Source organism: Orbicella faveolata, unplaced genomic scaffold, assembly GCF_042242905.1.
Source record: "Orbicella faveolata isolate gen_17 unplaced genomic scaffold, um_ofav_v1 contig_12, whole genome shotgun sequence".
Taxonomy (NCBI): domain Eukaryota; kingdom Metazoa; phylum Cnidaria; class Anthozoa; order Scleractinia; family Merulinidae; genus Orbicella; species Orbicella faveolata.
Window position 1 is genome coordinate 18,319,939 of NW_028301539.1, and position 23,099 is coordinate 18,343,037.

The 23,099-nt window shown below is 39.7% G+C and overlaps 1 protein-coding gene and 1 long non-coding RNA gene across 2 annotated transcripts; one reads left to right on the forward strand and one right to left on the reverse strand.

Annotated features, from left to right (window-relative positions):
- The first annotated feature begins 1,553 nt into the window (after positions 1-1,553).
- Positions 1,554-19,240, forward strand: LOC110059631 (polyphosphoinositide phosphatase-like). The gene is made up of 27 exons (XM_089282654.1): positions 1,554-1,655; positions 1,753-1,851; positions 2,141-2,273; positions 3,300-3,354; positions 4,027-4,134; positions 4,346-4,396; positions 5,230-5,945; positions 6,885-6,985; positions 7,445-7,570; positions 7,865-7,904; positions 8,324-8,421; positions 8,835-8,968; positions 10,069-10,114; positions 10,723-10,793; positions 11,291-11,345; positions 11,783-11,872; positions 12,189-12,247; positions 12,622-12,696; positions 12,939-13,030; positions 13,555-13,699; positions 14,114-14,172; positions 14,928-15,093; positions 15,715-15,783; positions 16,107-16,266; positions 16,754-16,833; positions 17,342-17,413; positions 17,918-19,240. The coding sequence occupies exons 1-27, from the start codon at positions 1,596-1,598 to the stop codon at positions 18,093-18,095; spliced, it is 3,138 nt and encodes a 1,045-aa protein (XP_089138780.1). The 5' UTR covers positions 1,554-1,595; the 3' UTR covers positions 18,096-19,240.
- Positions 16,029-21,695, reverse strand: LOC149116948 (uncharacterized). Its single transcript, XR_016205517.1, has 3 exons — positions 21,278-21,695; positions 21,138-21,196; positions 16,029-16,218 (listed from the first exon to the last, which is right to left on the reverse strand). It is a non-coding gene; the product is annotated as an uncharacterized LOC149116948 (long non-coding RNA).
- Between the last annotated feature and the right edge of the window lie 1,404 nt (positions 21,696-23,099).

Here is a 23,099-nt window from a genome sequence, read left to right on the forward strand (position 1 = left end):
CCAAAGATATAAAAAAATAAAAGATTTCTTGTGTATAGTCCTAACAGAAACTACTTTCATGATGAACTGGTCCTGCCAATTCAAACAGGAGCCTTGTAAAACAAACGTTTTCACTTAAACTCGCTTAAAACTATTCTAATAGATAAACAAAATATATTATTTCTACCCTCCTTACATAATTTGAGCATATTCAAGTTCTTTTGCAAAGAATTTTTGACACTTTCTTCAGATACTTACAGACACAGCAGAGCAACAAGAGGCCGCCATCTTGGATGAACGAGCGAGGCATGGGCTCGAGTCTTTTCTGTGCTACTAAAAGAGATGTTTCTTTGCCACTAGTGCATCGGAAACGAATCAGAAAACACAAATACATATAAAAACTGAAAAGTGCTTGTTTTGTAAGCATTTCTTTGCATTTGCTAATAAAATAGATTTACACCACAGGTATCACATATCTTGATTTTGGTCAAAAACTAAAATCTCCCTAAAACGGGAGCGTGAGCAGATTGACATGGGCGCCCCTTCTAATATCATTTGGTAGAGTATAAGCAAGCTGTGTGCCAAATTTCATACTTTTATCACTCTTGTCACGATCCAGCCTAAATTTTGTGTTAAGCCACCTGACTATAGGTTTTCAGCTGGAAGACGTAAACAGCCAGTGGTTAGCGATATGCTGCTATTCTGGTGTTCCTGGCTTAAGTACAGGTTCATTAAACTTGATTTGGGCGCAGTAGGAAAATTTTGCTTTCATTTTAGTCGTGTACGCGATAGCGTTTTTTTTTTGTCAACCCCAGCGCGCGCGTGGCGCTTAAACCATGGCTTGCGTGATGCGCAGAACGTGTGCGCGCTAACAAAAGTAGGCACCGTCCTCAAGGTCATTCCTCACATTTGCATTGCGCATCCTTACTGCGCATAATTTATGGCGTCATTAGCTCGCGCTTGTGCACGCGCATATTGAAAACATGACGGATTTGCCTTGATATTGAGCTCTGTCAGTTGAAAAATGGCTCTAGCTCACTAACGAGCATGGGCACCCCAATTTTTTTTTCCAGTCGTTGTAATCAACTAATCATAAGCTTTGCGTGAGAAAAGACTGATCTAATTTCTATTGCTGAAAATTGAATAGATAAGAAAAATAGCAAATACACTGTGGTCTTTTCTATTTTGCAGTCGGTAAACACGTCAAGAAATTTGGTTCAAATTTTTAATCAAGGATTTAGCTTTCTGTCCGAATCAAACTTAAACGTTTATTTGAGGTCCGACACAATGTATTGACTGTAGTTTAATGCGTGTTCTCATGAATCCGGGCTTACAAAGATGTTACAATTACTGGGAATGCGTTCTTATAATAAGCATTAAATAATGCAAAAATGGGGCATTTTCAATGCCTCACTGCTCCTCAATGAGCATGGGCACCCCCCTTTTTTATTTCAAAATTGAAGTTATCATATGACAAATATTCAGTGGACAAAGTTTGAACAAGAATCTATTGTCACTTTTATTTCAGAGGAATTACCTTAAAAGGAATTTCGGCCGAAACTGAAATACGAGTCTCCCGGCGAGATCTGGGTCGAAAGTACCCGGGATCTTCCAAGATGGCGGATCACCACTCCATTTGCTGTACTCAGCGAATTGTCCTCTACGAGACGAAAGCGGTAAGAATCAGCTTACAGGAATGAGAATAGCGCTTCATGAATGACATTTTTATACAGCCGTCTTTGTTCTGAACTTTGCTTTGCTTTCGTTCCGTAGAGATTCTTTCTCGTTGGCTCGAATAATGCGGAAACCTGCTTTCGTGTGTTGAAGATCGACAGAACAGAACCGTACGAACTCGTGTTTTTCGACGATAAGGTTTGTCTTAATTCATTGAAGTCCACTTTTTTTGTTGTTTTAAACATCTAATGTTAAAACTCTAGAGTAGACATACGTCGATATAGTTTGATCCCATACTGAGCCTAGGATCGACAAAAACAGTATTTTCTGGTATTTTGTCATCTAGACAGCTATGAAATCCAGAGTGATAAAAACAGTAAGTACCTCATGAACAGCTGGATGTCTGGACACCAAAGCTTTGTTTTACTTGCCTACTCGTCATCGTCTTTGTCAGATGAGTCAGTGACATTTTTGTGTTTTCTTTTAGGTGGAATACAGTCAAAGGCAGATCAAAGATTTGTTGTCAATGATAAACGCAGGGAACCTGCCAAACAAGAACAGACCTTACGAGAATACAAACAGAGGGCTACACAGGAGTATATCTGCTTATGGTATTGTTGGTGAGTTTAATTGCTAACTTCTTTTAACTAATTATTCTGCAAGCTGTTGGTTGCTCCTATGCTGAACAAGAGAGAAACCACTCTGAGCAACCTAAACTGCTTGTAGGGTATTTGCTAATTTAATATAGATTTAAAATATACAGGCTATGAGAAATAATAGGTCACATGATTAGTAATATTACTGAATTATCTATGATGACAAAAAGGCAAATAATTGTCTGGTTGCGCTGCAGAAGGTACATGTATACATACCCTTCTCATAGCCTCTCATAGAGGGATGTTTGGTTTGACTTAGACTCCCTCCCCTCAGCCCTTTCCTCCCCCACAGAATTCCCCATGACCTACCTTGGGCTGGGTACGTAAAGGAATTTCTTGGAACCACACATATAGTTGAACCTCCCGAAAGCGGCCCCTCAAAATGTCAAGCCTAGGTGGATGCTTACAGGAGGTGGCCGCTTACAAGGGCTCAGACCATAGTAGATCAAAATTTTGACTCGTTAACATATTGTAACTGCGGAGACTTAGCTCATGCTTTAAATATTCTATTCATGTAAAAAGTCAATTTCAAGAAAAAATCCAGTTTCCCATTGAAATATTTCCATCTCTTGTACTATCCAGGAATATGATAATGTTACAACACCTTATTATTTAATTTCTGCTCTGCTATCTGTGAAGTGGTCACTTTTGGAAGGTTAAAAACAAAAGAAAATTTAAACTTTTAGCTTGAAAAGTGGTCGTGGTCGCTTACAAGAGGTGGTCACTTACTAGAAGTTCCAAATATAGTGATTTCACTTGGAAACTTGGTATTTTAGAAAACTGGTCGCTGAGGAGAGGTGTTCACTTACGAAAGGTGGTCGCAACTGGATTTTCGACTGTATTAACAAAAGGAAAATGTTAAATTACAAGGATGAACAATGATAAAGAAAGTTTTCATTGATGCAGTTTTATGTTCTGGCAATGTTGGCTATTAAAGCTATTTCTGTGACTCACTTCACATAATTTAGCCTGATTATTATATTTCTGCAGGATTTGTTCGATTTCTGGAAGGCTACTATATTATACTGATCACAGAGAGAAGAAAGTAAGTTCACCTTTAAAACTCATAAATCTACAAGAAACTGATACTGATCTCAGGGATGAGATACAACATAAAACCTCTTTCTAATCAAATAAGTAAAAGCTAGTAAGGGCCGATTTACACGATACCACTTTGTCGCATGCAACAAGCTTACGACAGGCCTACTACATGACTTAGGACAATTGACACACGCACAACATTTTCACTTACAAAATTAAATATGCAAAGTTTGCACCAGGATTTACAGAGTGAAAGTTCTAACAAATGGTTGACCTGTGCTTTTAAAAAACTTTCTAATGAGATGTTTTTCGCTTTAATCCGTTCAGTACTTTTCGAGAAACAACTTCATGTGAATCAGTCAAGGACAACCTCGTCCAACATTTTGATGCAAGAAAACTTCTCCTTCGTCCCCTACTCAGTAGAAATTTGTCACAAAATACATCATTTTCTGTCGATTTCAGCTATGATTGTCGCAGCATTTTAAAATGTGTTTTAAAATTCTACAACATTTTTTTGACATACACAACAGTCGTAAGCGAGTTGTAGGTTTGATTTACAGGAAACAATTCATGTCGTAGGCCTGTCGTAAACTTGTCGCATGCGACAAAGTCGTACCCTGTAAATCGGCCCTAAGGGTACAAAATTATTCAAATGTGCGGTAAAAAAACATTTCAGGGAAGCTCAAATTGGTGGACACAGTATCTATAAGATTGAGGACACAAAGCTGATTCCAATTGCAAATGAACTGGTCAGACAAAAGTTCCAACACCCTGATGAATCCAAGTAAGTGCTATATAAATTTGTCATGTTTTATTTTTCATCATGTAATGTAGCAAATGTAATATTCTAGAGTCTGATCAGACTACCGCATGTGTCACAGTTGAAGTGATATTAAAAGTCTGATGCATTTCAGTTGCTGTGCAGTGTTTAGGTCAACTTAACTCATTGAATGTTACATATTCTTTTTGTTTTAACCGAGCTTTTCTTGTTTCAGATATGTGAAGATCTTTCAAAATGTTGATCTCTCAAGTAACTTTTATTTTAGGTACAGTAATGATCCTATTTGTTCAGGACCAGTTAACACCTTTTAAATCAAGTTCAATCTGTGAAGATAATGAAGTAGTAGTCAAGTTTGATAACTTCTTGTGCAGCCACTTTTTAATCCAATGCAATACATGGTCAGTACTTTACCTGTTTTAAAATTACTGACAAAAAAATTGAAAACTTTAAAATCTAAGCAACTGTGTGAAATGTAAATTATTTGCTTGCTGAATGAAGGCCTTGTGAAACAGTCAAAAGCATCAAACTTTGCATAACAAATTTGACTTTGTGTTTAATTTTTTCTTGTACCAGTTGTCATGGCTCACTTGCCTACCAACTCCGAGCACAACAGGTTCTTTATAAACTAAATTTGACTTCCTAAATTGGTTAAGTTTACTATTTTAAAGATGTTCTATCAAGGAATGGTGGGAGGTTCAGTGGCCTATTGGTCAGTATGCTGGTCTCGGAATCAAGCGGTCTGGGTTCTAGCTCTGGCTGGGGTCTGGCAGGACAGTATACTCTCACAGTGCCTCTCTCCACCCAAGTGTATTAATGGGTTGAGGCAAATTGTTGGGGCAACCTGACAGAATGCTGAGGAGTAACCTGTGATGGACCAACATCCCATCCAGGGGGGAGTAGCAATACTCTTAGCCTCTTTATACTACAGAAACTAGAAACTGGAGTTAGGTTCAGAGAGCTACAAGCCAGTTTGTCTGAGAGGCTTAGCTACTTTTGACTATCAACTGGTGAGCTTAATATTCTATAAACTTTTTCCCATGCTCCTTCTTGCTTATTGTAGTGATGTTTACCTGAAATATGCTCATTTTTCCCCCACAGTTACAGTTACGATTTGACACATAATCTCCAGCATCAAATGGCTCCCATCATTAACCCCAAGCCTAACCCCACACCAACAGATTCATGGCAAGCTTGGGAACCATGTAATCACTTTGACAAAGAAGCAGCACAGGACATTTCGTCTTCTGCAGGCCTTACTCAGTCTGTAGAGGACAGATCTGAACCCAGGGTGTCGTATGAGGACAGAATGCTTGGTCAAACTACACCATGTGGTGATCCAGTCTCTGCTGGTGAATTAAAGAATGATATGAGCACTGGTGATGAACAAGTGCAATGTAGTGATGTGATACCAGACAGCACTGAGAAGGAAGAAAATGATGGAAATTTTAATGGTAGGCTCACCAGTAATAGTGATGAAAACAGTGCAAGTAAAAGCGTGAATACAAATGGAAATGAACAGAGCCATTCTATTGATGACATTACTAATTCGCCAGCAAAAGAGAGCACACATATTTCAGAGGTTCAAACAGAGGTTAACACAAGTACTGATGATCCTGTCAAAGATAGTTACACTAGTAAAGTAACTAGTTGTCCAGAATGCAAGAAACTGAGACAAAGGAAAGAAAAGGTATTCCTGAGCAAGAACAAGTCATGTGCCAAGTTTGCATGGAACCGACATTTACTGTGTGGCTTTGAGGGTGCAGTCCACCCTGACTGGATTCTCCACATTGTTAATGGCTTTGTCGGGCAATCTGGTATCCTTTTGTTTGAATGTTTGTACTTAGTAATATAACTGAGAATGAGCAGACTGCATTTTATAGGACCTTTTGGATTCAGTGGCTTTATTTGTTCCTAATCAGTGTTCTGGAAAGTTCTGTTGGTGCCTTTATTATAACTTACTTGTGAATATCAACTCATAGTTAGTTTGGGGGAGGAGCAATCAGCTCATTTCCGGAACAGCAGGTTGGAATTGAGCCTATTCATGGTGGTTTCATTGTGATTTCAAGCCAGAAGAAGGGAGGTTATGTTCACAGCCAATTTACCCATTGTCTGGCCCTTAAGAATCCCCTGTGTTCAACACGAGTGTCCAAGCAAAATATTTTGAATTTGCTAATGAATATGTTTGGGTGGACAAGTGAACCTAAAGTAACAGAATGTACTTATTCCTATGTTCATGTACACCTGTTACATTTATGTTCTTTGATAAACAAAAATAATTTATTTTAAATTTATCTTTTGAAAATAGCTATAATTATATAGTTTATGATGTGAAGTATATATGAAATAATTCACATTTGAACTGGGGTTGTAGATAGTGAAGAATGGTCATCACAGTAAATTTTCCAATTTAAGCAATTTAAATTGGAAAATTTAGTACTATGATCATTCTTCACTATCTACAACCACAGTTCAAATATGAATTATTTCATATATACTTCACATCATTTCACTCCTCACGGGAAGATATGAACTCAATTAATTGACCTGGCTCCCAATGTGTGGCTTCATAGCTCAGTTGGTAGAGCATCGCACCAGTATGGCGGAGGTCACGGGTTCAAATCCCGTTGAAGCCCTGATTTTTTTTCAGGCTTCTTCTTTCCTATTGCTTAAATTTGAAAATTTACTGCGATGATCATTCTTCACTATATATAGTTTATGAGTAACCCTAAACACTCTTAACATGTGGTACATAGATATTTGTGTTTATGGACGACCTATATATGTGACACTGATAGCGCGAAGGTCAAAGGAGTTTGCTGGAACCAGATTTTTGAAGAGAGGAGCTAATGATGAGGTCCGTACCTTACTGTTATGTATGGTAGCCAGTATTGTAATATTTTCCTATTATTTAAGAGGTTCTGTCTGGTTGATGCATGTGCCACCTGTAACCACCCATGATGATCGTTGGCCTTTGTTCCCTTTCTGACAGAGTTTTGCAGTAGGAAAAAATCTTTCCAGTGATACCCAGATCAGAGTGATTGACCGTGAATTATGCACAAAAATGCTTAGAAATTTGAGTGAAAAACGTGTAGCAAAATTTTCCTTAACTACACTTGGCTACTGAGTACTTTGTGGTAAGAATTTCCCATGTCACTGATACTTTCTGAGGAACTGGAAGCAAGCCCAGTAGAAGATCAAAAACTGCAGCAAAAAGATAGAAAAGGAGTAAAGGGAAAGGCAAAAAAAAAGTATGTCACTATCTCATCACCCAGAAACATTCATTGGTTATTTACCGTAAAGTTTGCTTATTTAGGGAAATGTAGCTAATGAAGTTGAGACAGAACAGATTGTCCATGATGCCTCAGTACTGTCATTCAAGAGCGGCAGATTTACATCTTATGTCCAGCTGAGAGGATCGGTTCCTTCCTTCTGGTCACAGGTAAAGGAAATGCTAACTTTCCATAGCTTTACTTTGCTCTTACTTGTTTTGTAGTTTTAGGCAACATCTGTAAAAGAGCAGTGATCAAGTTCTGTTTATGGCTGCACAGTGTTAACTAAAGGCATTGTTATTGTGACATCAACTAGAGGATATATTGTTATCCTGATGCAGTAGTAGGGGCACAACTCATTATATATAACGTGACTAATATGGACTTCTCTTAACACTGAAGTTGCCAACCATTTAGTAACGAAAGGTCATATTTTGTCAGTTGAATTTTTTCCCTTTTTTCAGGAGGTGAAGCAAGTTATGGTGCCAAAACCACAAATAATTGGTGAGTACATTGTTCTGTATCTTTTAACTAATATCCAATGTGTTTTATAAATACAGATACAGTGTATAAATCAATATCTCTGCTATCTGTAAGTATTGGAATTTCCATTGATACTCCAGTGTTACTCTTGTTATGCAGAGTTACTCTAAAATCACCCAGAATGATCCAATGATAAATTCTGTTCTTAAACCTGAACACAGAATCAGTAGAAGTTGATTAATAGGTGTAACTGGCAAAGAAAAAAAAAACCCTTGATATTAAACCATGCTCTACCCAGAGTACTGTACATGTATTCAACAAAATGAAAGCAGACAACTATTAAGATTTTACATATTGATGCTGAGTTTGACAGGGTTGAGTGCCACAACACAGATCCTCTTCTTGGTGTTCAATTAAGTTTCACTTGCATTTTCTCTTAGTTGACCGTGCAGATCCATTCTGCTCAGCTGCCGGTCAGCATTTCAATCAACTCTTGAAAAGGTTTGGAGCTCCTGTGGTCATTCTTAATCTTGTCAAGGTGAGATTTTTATTTCATATTCCTTTAGTCAGCAGCTGTTAAGGTGCGGTGGCCTCATCGTTAATATGCTCACGTCTGGATTGAGTGGTCCAGGTTTGAGCCCTGGCCAGGGACATTGTGTTGTGTTCTTGGGCCAGACACTTAACTCTTACAGTGCTTCTCTCCACCCAAGTGTGTAAATTGGTACTGGCAAATTTAATGCTGGAGACAACCCTGTGATGGACTAGCATTGCATCCAGGGGGAGTAGAAATAATCCTAGGTGCTTCATGCTACAGAAACTGGGGGTCACTGGGCTCACATGCAGACTTTACCTTTCTTACCATTCCTTAACATCTAGAGAAGAATTCCATCATCACTTTCATCTTGTTTGTTAACTTCAATGCAAAACTCAAATTTCCTTTTAATTTTGTAGAAGAAGGAAAAGAAGCGACATGAGCAGATTCTTAGTGAAGAACTGGAGAGGGCCGTGATTTACCTGAACCAGTTTTTACCAGCACAGCATGCCATACAGTACAAAGCATGGGACATGGCTAGATACAACAAGAGGTCAGTCTAGGCAATGTAGTCTGTCTTGTCAAAGCATTAGTTTATCGCCTGCAACTAGTTGTACTAAACAGCCCTTGTACAGTTATGCTTCATAACTTATTCGCATAATCCCTTTAATGACTCTTGTGGTACATACACAGTTCTATATTGATACATTTCTTTAAACAGTGTAAAATTGGTTTACTTAACGATGAACTCCCAGTAAGAAGATCCGCAAGATACAATGTCTTGACGCGAATTTGTAATTTAGTGTGCATTAAAGATGCGACGAAGAGACCAACTCTTGACTGTTCTGGACGAGTTTAATGTCCAACGTTTCAGCCGTTCTGCCTTCCTCAGGTTAAAAATTAAAAACCAAAAAGCTATTTTCAATGGTTGTGAGTTACGAGAACAGTGACTTGTATACAAAGCAGAAATATTGAGATTAAGGTTATGTAATACAACAAAGGTCTAAATTACAAGGTGAAAAGGCTTGAGCAATACATTTGTTTATTTATTTATTTATTTTATTTACAAATTTATTTATTTACCCATTTATTTATCATTTGACATGTACATAAACTAATCAACAATTTTGTTACATGGGAAAAATAAATAAACAAATGGCAAGAAACCTAATAAAAACCAGTTGGGCTTGTGATTCCCTCAATTCTCTACTTGCACAAATCCCATAATACACCTCTTTTAACCCCCCCCCCCCTCCCCCTCCCCTCAGAAAAAAAGTTTGCATAATCATTGTTTGCAATTTCTCCTGGGACATGAAGATGTCCCAAGAGCAATCTAAAACAATGCCTATGCAAATGTTTGGGGGGTAAAAGAGGTGTATTATGGGATTTGTGCAAGTAGGGAATAGAAAAGCAGGATGTATTAATAATTGATAATTTATTATTAATAAATAACACTAATAATCAGGTAGCATATTTAGAAAAACTGTTACTCAGTATTGCAGCAGCTGGTCTGTAACATGCGCTGTGTGAAGCATTACTGGGTGTGTTGTAAAAGAAGTTTCTGAATAGAAATGAAGCCTTAAGCAGCATTCTATTAGAGCACCCTTGGTTTACCAAATTTTCTGAATACTGTAAATCTCTTTTTGACAACAGTAAAGACTGTAATGTGATGGAGAAGCTAACTGTCATTGCTGATGAGGTTTGTTTATCAATTTTATTGGTCCCATAAGTTAAATATATACACATATAGTAAGTCAATAGTAGAAATAAAATGACCAAAATGGATTGCGCAAACAGGAAAAGTATCCCATGCAAGGCGCAACCCAAATTGTAATAAAATAATCTGGTAAGAAATCTAAAATTTAATAAAATCAGTACGTCAATAGAGTGCCAATAAGCTAGTTAAAGAAACTTATTCAAGTCTAAATGTTAGGGTCCTGATACTCCAATTGTAATTGTGATAAAATTCTGGTGATGGGAATCTGCACTTGTTGAGAAGATAGAACCATATTGTTTCTTTGTGTGTCCAATTTAAGACTGAGGTTCCATAGTAGTGGATTTAACTTAATGTAAAAAATTCTCCCTTCACGTATATTACATGTATTGAATACTGTGAGGGGAAACATAACGCTATAGGTACTACTATGATTTGTTGAAACTATCGATGAGTGATGTTGTGTTACCCTATCTTGTTAATGATCATGTTGACTTAGTGCAGTTTGATTTCAGTTCTAAGTAAAGTAATGTGTTAGTGGCATATATCCTTCTATTTTATGAATCATGTACTAATGAATAAAATTCCGTCAGGTTTTCAAATCCACTGGGTTTTTCCACAGTGGACAAGAATTGTACTGCAACCAGATCAGAAAAGATTCAAGGTACAATTAATGCTCTTGCATACCTTGTTAAGTTGGAGGCGTGGTTGCCACATGGTTAGTGTGCTTGTCTCTGGACCAAGTGGTCCGGGTTTGAGCCCTGGCTGGGGACATTGTGTTTAGCATAATCCATCCAGGGGGAGTAGAAATACTCCTAGTTGCATCATGCTACAGAAATCAGGATAGGCTCTGGCCAAATGAGCCTCTTAGCTTGACCCCTTTGCCTTAACCATACCTTGTTAATAATAAAGTTATGATAAAGGTTGATATGATGACTTATATATCAGCATATGGGAAACAATCATGAAACCTACATGACCCAGATTAGCAATCCTAGCCACCTGTACCTTCTTTAACATATCAAAATAATAAGAAACTGTCAGGTGATGAGCCAGACAAAAATCAACAGCATTGACTTATGAGAGCATCTTTCCTGTTAAAGATAATACTGTGAACTCTCTTTTTAGGCAACACTTAGAAATATAAACCCTATGTTTTAGGTTGACAGGCATGTATGGCACTGGCTATTCAGATGATTGTCTCGGCAGAGAACAGGTATGTACTTGTCTTGTATCATATGGTCAATGTTTTTATTGCCTTCTCTGGTTCTCTGCCTACTGGTAAATCCTTGATATTCATCCTTTCTTCTTATCCCAGATCTCTGATCTTTGCATTTTTGACTATAATAAACTTTCTTCAGATTATGCAACATTCTGATTCCATTCCAAGGTGTTCCTTGTGCAGTTCCTGTTTCCATGACACGTGCACCTCCACATCTGTTCATCTTCCTCACAATCTGGAATTCTCTTTTGGGTTAGCTTGAGTCACCCATGAATTATTTCTCATATTCCACCAAGTGTAACAAACATTTTCCATCATTTCTTTGCCTACATACATCTTAATTGTCACAGTTCCTGCTTTTTCTCATCTACACATATTCCCACGATTACTTTATATTTTAGTGACACATGCTTCTGTTTTTCCTTTGCTAGAATGGCGTGCTTAGGACAAACTGCGTGGATTGTCTGGACAGAACCAACACTGCTCAGTTCATGGTCGGCAAATGCGCTCTTGGTTTTCAGGTATAAATGCTTTTGATTGTAAATAATTTGCATATATCTGTTTGTTTATTTCTAAACAAATTAAGTGATTCAGCTTCAAATCACAAACAACAAGCCCTGTGCTAGTCACGCTGTTCATGAATAGGGAGAAGTTCCCACAATGTTCCTCCCAGTCTCATGCTTTCTCAACCTGGGAAGAAGAAAGACCCTGGGTACGAGGTTTTAATTGATGCATTCTTATGACAAAAATCGTCCACGACAAAGTTCATCTAGAGCACTTTGTTGGTGGATCAACTGCATGCTGCTGCATACTAAATCATGTTTATGTTCTATCTAGTTGCATGCATTAGGAGTGATTGACAAACCATTTGTGCAGTTTGACTCGGATGCCGTAAGGTATGTTTAATCAATTCCTGGGCTCCTGTCTTCTTTTAATTAGACAGTGCAACATCAAGAGTAGCATGTCTAGCACATATTCTTTACGACCTTGCCTCCGGAGAATTTTAGTTTTTTTTTTCCGATTAGTTTCGGAAAAAAAAGATCATTTAGTTTAGCTCGATGAAGGGCTTATGCTTGAAACGTCATTGTTCCAAGTCATTTGAGCAGGTAATTTTCGCTGTAATTTATTTCAAATTATTTACTTTAGGCAGTTTTGTTGTTTGAGAAATTTATTACTCTGTTTATAATTTGCATATTTGTAAACATATGGTACTTTGGTTTCTGGAATAAGGTGATTTATGAATTGGTGCATTTATTGCAATATTTATTAGGATTTTAGAAGATCTCTATGAGGCTCACGGAGACACACTTGCGCTGCAGTATGGTGGATCACAGCTTGTTCATGGGTAAGAGGCTTGTTTTTCTTGAATTATGTACTTTTATCACTCCTGAAGATATCAAACACATTGTCCAGCAGAAAGGTGATGAATGAAAGTGAAGAAAATTATTAATAGAGGAATTCTTCTAATGTTTCACCAAATTCTGAAAAGGAGCGTCAGAAGAAATGTGTGGCAATTAGTTTGGAGAATTAGTATTTTGAGGCGAGACTGACATCTAATCCAATTTGTCGCGATCTTATTCTTTTTAGCATTCGCACCTATCGCAAAGTGTCACCATTTACATCTCACTCAAGGGACATCATGCAGACTGTATCTCGTTACTACAGCAACGCTTTCACCGGTGAGAGACTTTCTACCAATTTATTTGTTGTTGTTGTCGTCGTTGTTGTTGTTGTCGTTGTAGTTGTTGTTGTTTTTTGTCGTCGTCGTCGTCGTCGTCGTCGTTGTTGTTTTCTTTTTGTTACTTTGTAACAAAAAAAGCCTAGAGGCCCAACAGGCCTGCGTTTATATCCGGTTTCTGTGGTTTTGAACTTTCGGTCCTGTACCGAGACGTTTTGTCGCGTGACTTGAGTCATCGGAGTATATTCTTCTCTTCTTCCCTGGATGGGACGCTAGTCCATCGCAGGGTTATCTCCAGCATTTTTAAATGCTGTATGTCTCTTAATCTGGCGATATTTTTACCTGGGTGGCGAGAGGCACTGAAAGAGAGTCCAGTGTCTTGCCTAAGAACACAATATAATGGCCGCGGCAAAGACTCAAACCCGGACTGCTGAATCCGAAATCCAGCGCACTGACCATAACTCCTCGCGCTTCCTATAGCTTTACACGTCGTGTAACTGTCTCAGTTTGTATTGTACTTTGCAGATGCCGACAAACAGCAAGCCATGAATCTGTTTCTTGGAATATTTTCACCGCTGCAGGAGAAACACAACATCTGGGAATTACCAAGTGATTATTACTTACATCACAACACAACTTGGGACCTAAGAGCTTCTAAAAACAGAAAAAGGTAATATAAGCAAAGACGACGTGTCCAGCAACAAACCAGAATCGTCCGCTCGATTCTTTCCTTGTTTGTCTCCTTCCATGAGAAACATCTGAGATTCCACCCGAAAAAAAACGCATACTGTTGACTTGATGTGGAAGAGCCATGGATATTGTCTTTGACTGGGGATTAGATGTTATTTGCCCGCGAAGTGTCAAAACTCAGCGAAAACCAATCAGAGAAACGGCGCGTATCTTCGTATAGCTACGTCATCGGTGTGGAACCTTTTGGGTCCAGTCTGCCACGTCCCTGGAGCGTAGGAAGAACTGAGCAACAGAGGACAGAGCTCTTTGCTTAGGCTACAGACAACGGTGTTTTTGGTCTCTTCCATTCTTCAGATAACGTACAGCTTTCTTTCTTTTTTCCTTTCCTTCTCAGTTACACTAAGTGGTGGGATCAGTCAGTGGTCAACTCCTTACCTCACCCTACTCCTGACGGTTGGTATAATTTCAAAACGGAGTATGATCTTTTTACTGCAGTAATGAAATTTAGTCTAACGCCGATGAACCAATCATGATGCTATCAAACAGAGCCGTTGACCATTCACGTTTGCTCGATTTCCGCCCCTCTCTCGAATTGCACGGTCTCATATCCCAACAGCAGCTGGTAATCGAACCTACCAATCACGACTTGGTGCAAAAACATGCCAGTGATGGTGAGAGTGAGAAAATAGATTAGTTTTGGAATCGCACGTCAATCCAAGTGTAGGCTAGTAACGTCTGCTCCCAGGCCAAGAGGTCAAATGCAAAGTCTTTAGCACGTACCGACTGTTAGTTTTCACACTCTGTGGGTTCCTAGTCCATTGCAAGATGTACTTAGCGTTTCGTCCAGTTTCGCCATCAAGTTTTCGCAATACTTAATAACCCGAGTATAGACAGGCACTACAAAGGTAAATTGCCTTCACTCTTGTCCAAGAATTCCACAGACAGGACCGTACTGACCTATCGGAATCGTGTTGAGTTGGAAATTAAAAAAATGACTTATATTTTCCAGTTTAGACTTCGCGGAAAATTCGATAAAACATTTTCTGGAAATCTTAACTGATAAAGTTTTTGAAGTCAGATCTATAAGCATTAATTTCATGTAGAGGTTAGGGTATCTGTGATGTATTCCTGAGGCGCTACAACCGTTGTCCAGGAGACACGCCTGAAGGTACACGGTAACCGAAGAAATCCATTATTGTGTTTTCTAGAATCGCCTTCGGATGAGGCGGAAAACATCGAAGAAAACGAAGAAAACAGACGTTACTCGGACCCAGCAGATCATGAACTGGTCGACATGTTTTCAGAGTATTATCAACCGTATGTTTTGACCGTCCTTGAGTCTCTGTATCCTCATCTAATGCAGAAGTCCTGTAGGTATGCGATGAGAATCTTTTATCTCGTTACAGTATCAATGTATTATCTAGCAAGTGAGTGGTGAGAAAAACGACATTGTGCGATGAAATTCTCAGAACCGCAGAATCCCCTTCCTCTCCCCTCTTGAAAAATATTCTTGTGAAATTTAAATGAGCCGGAGGATTATTTTTGGAAATTTACGGCCAAAGGGGATATATTACCAAGTGAGCAATACGGTCCCACGCGTTACCACATAGAAAAGGTCCCGAAAAATCGCGTATTATGTGGTCGTGTATCCGACATGCTTAACTTTACTGTGAAGTATGCAAGCGCAGAAATGTGTTAAAGACGACGTGCTCAAAAACTACAAATGAAGTGCATCAATTTACATGAGGACAACAACAATAAAACTTGTCGAGAAAAGACACTCGGACACGAACGTATATTCTAGTCTGGCCAGACGGGAAATGTTTGGCTTTCGTTTACAACTCGAATCAAATATTTTTCCCCCGGCTCTCCCGCTCTCCCTACATACAGGAAAGTACAGAATGGCGATGTCATTCACAGTTACGTGTACACCCTTTAACATTTCTGTGCGGAAAAGAATCGTAAATACAAGTGACTTTTTGTGTTATTTTCTAGAGATTTTATGCCACCAACTGCGCATAATCACAGTCCTTTTGTGGTGAGAGCGCCTGCAAAGTCCACTGGGTAAGCAATTTTGTATGATAGAATTAGTTGATATGTTGATAAAGTTTGACACCTTAATTTGCTGCTGTCGATATTAATTCCAGCGTACATTGATTGCTATCCCAGAGAAAAGTGAAATATTTTGACTTACTCCACCCTAAAACAGACGTTTAAAGCCAATTTTGGAATAAATTGAACTAAATCTCTGATTTTGGAGAACCTTGATAAATAACCTTTGGTGTTAACGGTTTAAGTAAAAGAAAACGTTTTTGTATCGTGTTTCTTTGATTAGTTTACTAGCCTAACTCTTGTGTTATTTGCTTAATATCTTTTATTCACTGTAGCCGACGCCCTGTTCCTACTCGCCGAGCAGTGGGTGCAGCACCCCAGCCGCTTAGTGTGGATGATAGCAGTGATGATGGCTCCAGCTCTGATGATGACAGCTCAGCCATATCTCTGCAAGAAAAGAACAACAGTACCAGCACTTGCTATGTCTCCTTTCAGGTATGCAGTGTTGTGTTTAGTTTAACTTGTCATAACTATTATTATACATTTTTTTACATTTTCTTTCATTGTCCTCGGGAGAATTTGGTTTTTGGTCAAGATTGCCCGCCTACTTGAATATGGGATAAAAAGCGGGAAAGAAAAATACATCAACCAATAAATTACAACCAAGAAACGTAATTTTCTTGCTCATCGTAAGTAGTATTCTTGTAAGAAGTACATGGAACCTACTCGTTATTACGGCCACTTTATGCTGGCCCCCAAAAAAAACCTTAGTCATTTTCTTATTTGAAAAACACGTTTAATCCCGCCATCCCGTTAATACGGCCAGATTTTTGTGGTCTGTTGGTGACCGGATTAACGGAGTTCCAATGTAGTGTTAAGACTATTGTGGGATGTTAAGTGAAAAGTAATTCTGGGAGAGATGGCTGTCAAACATATGCGGAGGGAAGTAGGATGTGTGTTATTGTGTTACTTTGTTCATCAGGAGTTGTTGCCGTCTATGCAAGATGTGTATGGTGTTGGACTGAAGGAACCAAAGGAACAGAGTATGGAGGGCTATGATAGGTAAAAACATTATTATTGCGCTGCTTACCTCCCATGTGCCGGCTCTTAACTCCAGGATATATAGTGTCGGGTGACTAAGGGTGTCGCAACTACAGTCGAACCCCGATTAGGCGGCCAGTAATCAAACTCAGTCCCGATGAGGGATTTTCAATTGTTTTACCTCGGCCAACCCCTTTTAAGCGGCCACTATCCTTTTTCCCCGAGGGTGGTCGTTTAATAGAGGTTGAACTGTACCTGCGGATGGGATGCTTATCCACCCAGCTATCTGTCAAGTTTCAATAACAGTGTACCGGTACGAATTTACGTACACCTGGGTGGGGAGGGGCACAGCGAGCCCCTCTTCCCCTCCCCCCCCCCCCCCTCCATCAAGAAGTCCAACCCAAACTGCTAGATCTAAAGGCCAAGACGCTGAGGATAAACCCATTAGACTGCGCAGCCTCCCCCGGCTGCTTTTCCAAGAAATTGTGAATCGAAGATAATAAAAATGTTCGTTTGAATTGCTTGGCAGGTTTGTTCAATTCGGAAAGACTGCCCTACCCGATAAGGAAAACCCTGGAGTAAAGCACATTCGTTACAACTGGTAAGCTTATCTCTTGAAGTACATTTATGATTATAATAGGAATTCTGTAGATCAAAACTGATCGTATCATTTAATGCCATATTAATGGTTTTCTAATAACTGTCGTATACTTAAGTCAAAGAAATTGTCAAAGAATCAAATAATCACCAGAAATGGAAATACAGCTCAATAAACCAATCACAATTCGAATCCGAAATGCGTAGCCGGTGGTAGGCGCGGGAAAATGCGCGTAATTCAATTCCTGATTGGTTGAAAAACCAAAGGTTGACTCTGACTGGACAAGTACTTTTTAACCAATTGAAGAGCTTGATAAATACAAATCGTTAACCAAACACATTAGTGGCAATTTCGATAGTCAATAGAAAATCGGTTATTTTTTCACCATTTAGGAACTTTATAACCAAATGGACGTTCATTTCTTCTTGGATTACGTACCTACAGTCACTTTGAAAAATCCACAGAACTTCGGCACATTTACTCAGTGTTTTGTGTTTGGTGTCTTAGGGCAACACACAAACCCTTCACGTTGGACTGTAATCACAAAGTCAGGCCTCCCACAGTGGACCGCCCGTCTGAAGCTCTGTACAAAGCTTACATACATGCTGGAAAAAATGGTCGTTTTTGGCCGTCACCGGTCAGCGTTGAGGTTTATAGGAAATACGTAAGCAAGAACTATCAGTAAGCAAACGAAAAAAAGAAAATCATCGACGAGTTTGCAAGAAATAGAGCTTTGGACATAAGCAACCTCTTTCACTAAGAGTGGACTCCACACTGAACTGTTACAGTGAGCAGTCTTAGACTGTCTTAGTGTGTATTTTTTGGAATTAAATGAACGTCTTCAGAAATCACATGACAGAATATTCAGTAGTGTCAGTGGAACAAGCACTTTTTGATTGTGACTAAGCCGTTTGCACGATCCGGTCACATGGTACGGAATTAATTACGCTGGGACGCAAGTTACACAGCGGGACTTCCAAAACAAAGGAACTCGTACCATTCCAGCTCGACTTTCCTTTGTTTTGAAAGTCCCACTGTGTAACTTGCATCCCAGCATAATTAAATCCGTACCATGTGACCGGATCGTGCAAAGGGCCTATTCTGGTCTCCGCCACCGGACTGAGCCCGACGTTTTGTCTTGAACTTGTCGGGAACTGATCGCGCCATGATGACAAGATGACAAGTTTTTGCGCTCATTACTTTTTTGATTGGATGATAAAAACGGCAAAAACTTCACGATTGTTTGATTGAAGACTTCCAAAAGGGTACTCGAATCCGACTGAAAGGATCTGTCCGTAATATCCTAGTGCTGTATGACATTTTTCAGAGTGTAGTCGTTTGTTGTAAACTTGAGTGATTAAGATGGAAAGATTTAAGCTAAACATATTCAACCAAGATAGTATTATTAGAGCTTCTAGTTATAATTGCAAGAAAAATATAAAACAGAGTTATGAAATTGAAGTTAAATTTATAAATAAAATTGCCATTACGTTTTGGCCTAGAAAAATAATTGTATTTTATAGGAAAAAAAAGAGTGAAAATTAGTGAAATTTGTTATATTTCTGGAGTAATTCTTTTCTTATTTCCACATCACAGCATCATTCCAGGGTGTTGCTCGACGACCCTGGGATGATGTTGGCGGTGCGAGATGTAGTTCAGTTGTTTGTAATTGGAAATTTTAATTTTAATTTCAAGTATTTGTAGCTTGTGTAGCCATAGGTTTCTGGATGTGGACGTCTTTGTGATATTAGCTTTCCTAAAGGTGATATTTACAACTCTGTCGATTTGATAAAACGAAGTATTTTTTAAATAAAAACCTGTGTCAGCATGTGTTCCCTCTTCACATCATAGTGCATTCCCCGGCCCATGCGTTTCTGGAAGGTTCCCTCTTAGTTCCCCGTCTATTCGCTTCAGTCTTCCCCATAAGTATTTCGTTCCCTGGCGTGTCCTCTTTCATTTCTGGTGCGTTCATCGACCTGTGTTTCTTTGCGTTTCCAATGCATTCGCTTTACAAAATTCCTTGCGTTCCTTCGTGTATTACCGGAGGGTTTCTACACTCCCCGTGTGTTTTCTTAGCTGTCTAATCGTTTGCTTACCCATTATATCGTTCGTTCTCAAAAACGCTACCAGTGTGTCCCACTATGCGTTCCTCTACCCAGACCCCCCATCCCCGGCTGAATTTTTCAATAACCCTCTGACGGGTTCACTATTACTCTTCCGTGAATAGTCTCTGGGTTCCTCTTGCCTTTTCATCGTCTGTAACGCTTTAGGTTTTCTCGTGTGTTCCACTATGCTTTCCATACGTTCCGCTATGCGCCCTCTTGTGCGTTCTGGTATAAGTCACAAACCAGTGCTTTCGTCGATGTGTCCGGATGGGTTCGCTCCCTCCTACGTACCTTGTGCAGTTGGTGTGGGCTTACTTATGCGTTTTCTCGTTCATTACACCGCATGTTATCAAGGCTTTTCCTCGTGCATTTCGTGCGATGTTCCCGGGCTTTTCGCTGTGTTTCTCGGTGGACGTGCCGTCATGCTCTGTAGGTTCGTTCCCTCTATGTTCCTCTTGCATTGGGTTCTCTTATGCCCTTCCTCATCCGTTACGTCATGCCTTCTCATTGTGTTGTCTGATGCTTTTACGTAAAACGCACAAGGACAAGAAATAACAAATAGCATGGTCTAGTCCTGAGAGGCGCCGTTGCCTCATGGTTAGTGCGCTCGTCTCTGGGTCGACTGAGCTGTCTGGGTTCGAGCCCAGGCCGGGGACTTGGCGTTGTGTTCCTGGGAAGACATGTTACTCTCACAGTGCCTCTCTCCACCTGGGTGTATAAATGGCTACCGGCGAACTTAACGCTGGGGGTAACCCTGCGATGGACTAGTATCCCATCAAGGAGGAGGGGGATTCGAAATATTCCTAGTCGCTTCATGCTACGGAAACCGGGATAAGCTCCGGCCTGATGGGCCACTCGGCTCGTATGTAGACTTTACCTTTATGGTCTAGTCCTAGGCACCAAGTCGCCTGTTGATTTACAAAAAAGCGTTCAAACTAAGACCTTTGAATTACTGAAGAGGCTTTTCCTGAATGCGTCGTTGAAACGTCTGAGTGAGGCCATACGCGCCGTAATCGTGAAGAAGAATGTTCAATGTCAAAACTTTCCCGGAATGCCACAGCATGATTTTTCTAAAGGTTGCTTCTTAAGAATTTACTTTGAATTTAGATATCTCAGTGGCGTGAATCAAGCATCCATATTCACTGGTATGGATCCCATTTTCACTATGTGGCTAGATTATGTGCCTTAATTTGAGACATGAAAGTATTGAACATGAAATAATACAACCGGTGACGTCACAAGTTAGATGGCCATCAAACAGCCGACTTCAAAGTTTAAAAACGCGGTTTTCACGCACCGTCCACAAACAAGACTCCGACAAAATTAAACAGTGTTTGTAAGTAAGGTTTAAATTTCATAACTTATCAAGAAAATATCCGTGATAGGAAAATTTCGTCTCAGTAGCACTTAAATTCCCAACAAGAAATATTGCCCGTTTGAATTTCCTAGATACGCAAGTGATGAATTAAGTCGGGCTAATTTTACCAAGGGAATATTATACTCATCTTTTACCTAGACTAACAGTTTTTCAATCAAACTGGAAGGCAATCTCATCGGCAATCTCATCGTAAGCTTTATCGAAGTTTACGATAAAGTTTAAGCTTTAATTAGCATTAGCTTACCTTTGTCCGAGTTAATTGTCTTCAAAGGTCAACAAAGCGCCTCTTCATTCCGTTTCGACCTGCAAACAAAGGGAAGCAAATTAGTTTATATTTCAAATCAATTAATATCACTTTTTCAAGCAGTAAGATGAAGAACAAACCTTCAAAAATATGTACAGCAACCTCTATTTTCTTCTATTTCTTGCCCACGTGCAAAAACTACACTCGCAAAGGATCACTGGGAGAAACCGTCCCGGAGGGTAGGGGAGTTGGGAGAGGGGAGAGGGAGGGAGGAGAATATGTCCCCAAAAAAAGAAAATCCACATCCCAGCATTTTCCGTGAATTTTATTATTGTAAGTAGGCTAAAGAGGAAAGAAAATACCAATATTTGGCTGTTATAGATGAACCCCAGTAACTTACGTACAACAAAGGCTGACTCGTCCCCAGTCGTCTTCATATAACACACGGCAGTGCGCGAGGTGGACGAGCAGGGGATGATGTCTTCCTCCTTCGTTTTCTCCCTACCCATCTCACCTTGCGCTCCCTTTCTAGGCACCCATCTCTCCCTGCGCTGTATTTCTCCTGTATGAAGAGGACTGGGGGCAAGTCAGCAACAAAGGGACAGTATAGATATACAAGTATTGGCAAGAACTTCATGCTAACATGCATATAGAGCACTTAATGTTTATATATGGTATATCCTAGTATGGCAAAAAGATCAACTCACACTTCCATACATTTGTGTTCACTGACATTCACATTAATGCAGTCACCTTCACTTGTACGCACTCACCTTCACGTGTATGCACTCAACTTCACTTGTAAGCACTCATTTTCACTTGTATTCACTCACCTTCACTTTTATGCACTCACCTTCACTTGTATTCACTCACCTCCACTTCTATTCACTCGCGTTCATTTCTATTCACTCGCCTTCACTTGTATGCACTCACCTTCACTTGTATTCACTCACCTTCACTTGTACGCTCCCACCTTCACTTTTATTCACTCACCTTCACTTCTATTCACTCGCGTTCACTTCTATTCACTCGCCTTCACTTGTATGCACTCACCTTCACTTGTACGCACTCACCTTCACTTGTATTCACTCACCTTCACTTGTATTCACTCGCCTTCATTTGTATTCAATCGCCTTCACTTGTATGCACTCAACTTCACTTGTATTCACTCACTTTAAATTGTATGCACTCACCTTCACTTGTATGCTCGCACCTCCACTTGTATGCACGCACCTTCACTTGTATGCACGCACCTTCACTTGTATGCACGCACCTTCACTTGTATGCACTCACCTTCACTTGTATACACTCGCCTTCACTTGTATGCACCCACCTTCACTTGTATATGCACTCGCCTTCACTTGTATGCACTCGCCTTCACTTGTATTCACTCACTTTAAATTGTATGCACTCACCTTCACTTGTGTGCACGCACCTTCACTTGTATGCACTCACCTTCACTTGTATGCACTCACCTATGAAGGACTGTTGTTGACGGTCTTATTGATAATGATTGAAAAGTAGCTTCTTCTAATAAACATAGCCAATTTAAGACTAGAGTGCCAAAACCATACCCTTTTTAAGAACAAAATAGCCAAAATCGATATCCCGTTCATGACCAAAACGGGGTCGCACATACCTATATAGCCCATTTAAGGGTGTACCTCCGTCCCCTTCTTCTTGCGATGATGGCAGTAGTAGAAAGGGGCCGCGTGTGCGAGATAACCAATCTTTTGTACTTTACTTTGACACGCACCCATTTTTCATTGGACAAGAGACTTCCACTGTTACCAGACTAGAGCACAACCCGCAAACGGATAAGAAATAGGAAATGCCTCGCGATAAAACAACATTATGCTATCGGTTATCGGCATAATGTTTGTTTTTTATATATTAGCTTCCACTAGGAATTAATTCCAGTCCAATACCTCTATCAGATATGACTCACCCGTAAAGTGATAA

Coding starts and splice junctions, on each gene's coding strand:
- LOC110059631 (XM_089282654.1), top strand. CDS start 1,596: ATGGCGGATCACCACTCCATTTGCTGTACTCAGCGAATTGTCCTCTAC. Junction 4,397..5,229: donor TCAAGTAACTTTTATTTTAG/GTACAGTAATGA, acceptor TTTCCCCCACAG/TTACAGTTACGATTTGACAC. Junction 11,873..12,188: donor AATGCGCTCTTGGTTTTCAG/GTATAAATGCTT, acceptor TGTTCTATCTAG/TTGCATGCATTAGGAGTGAT.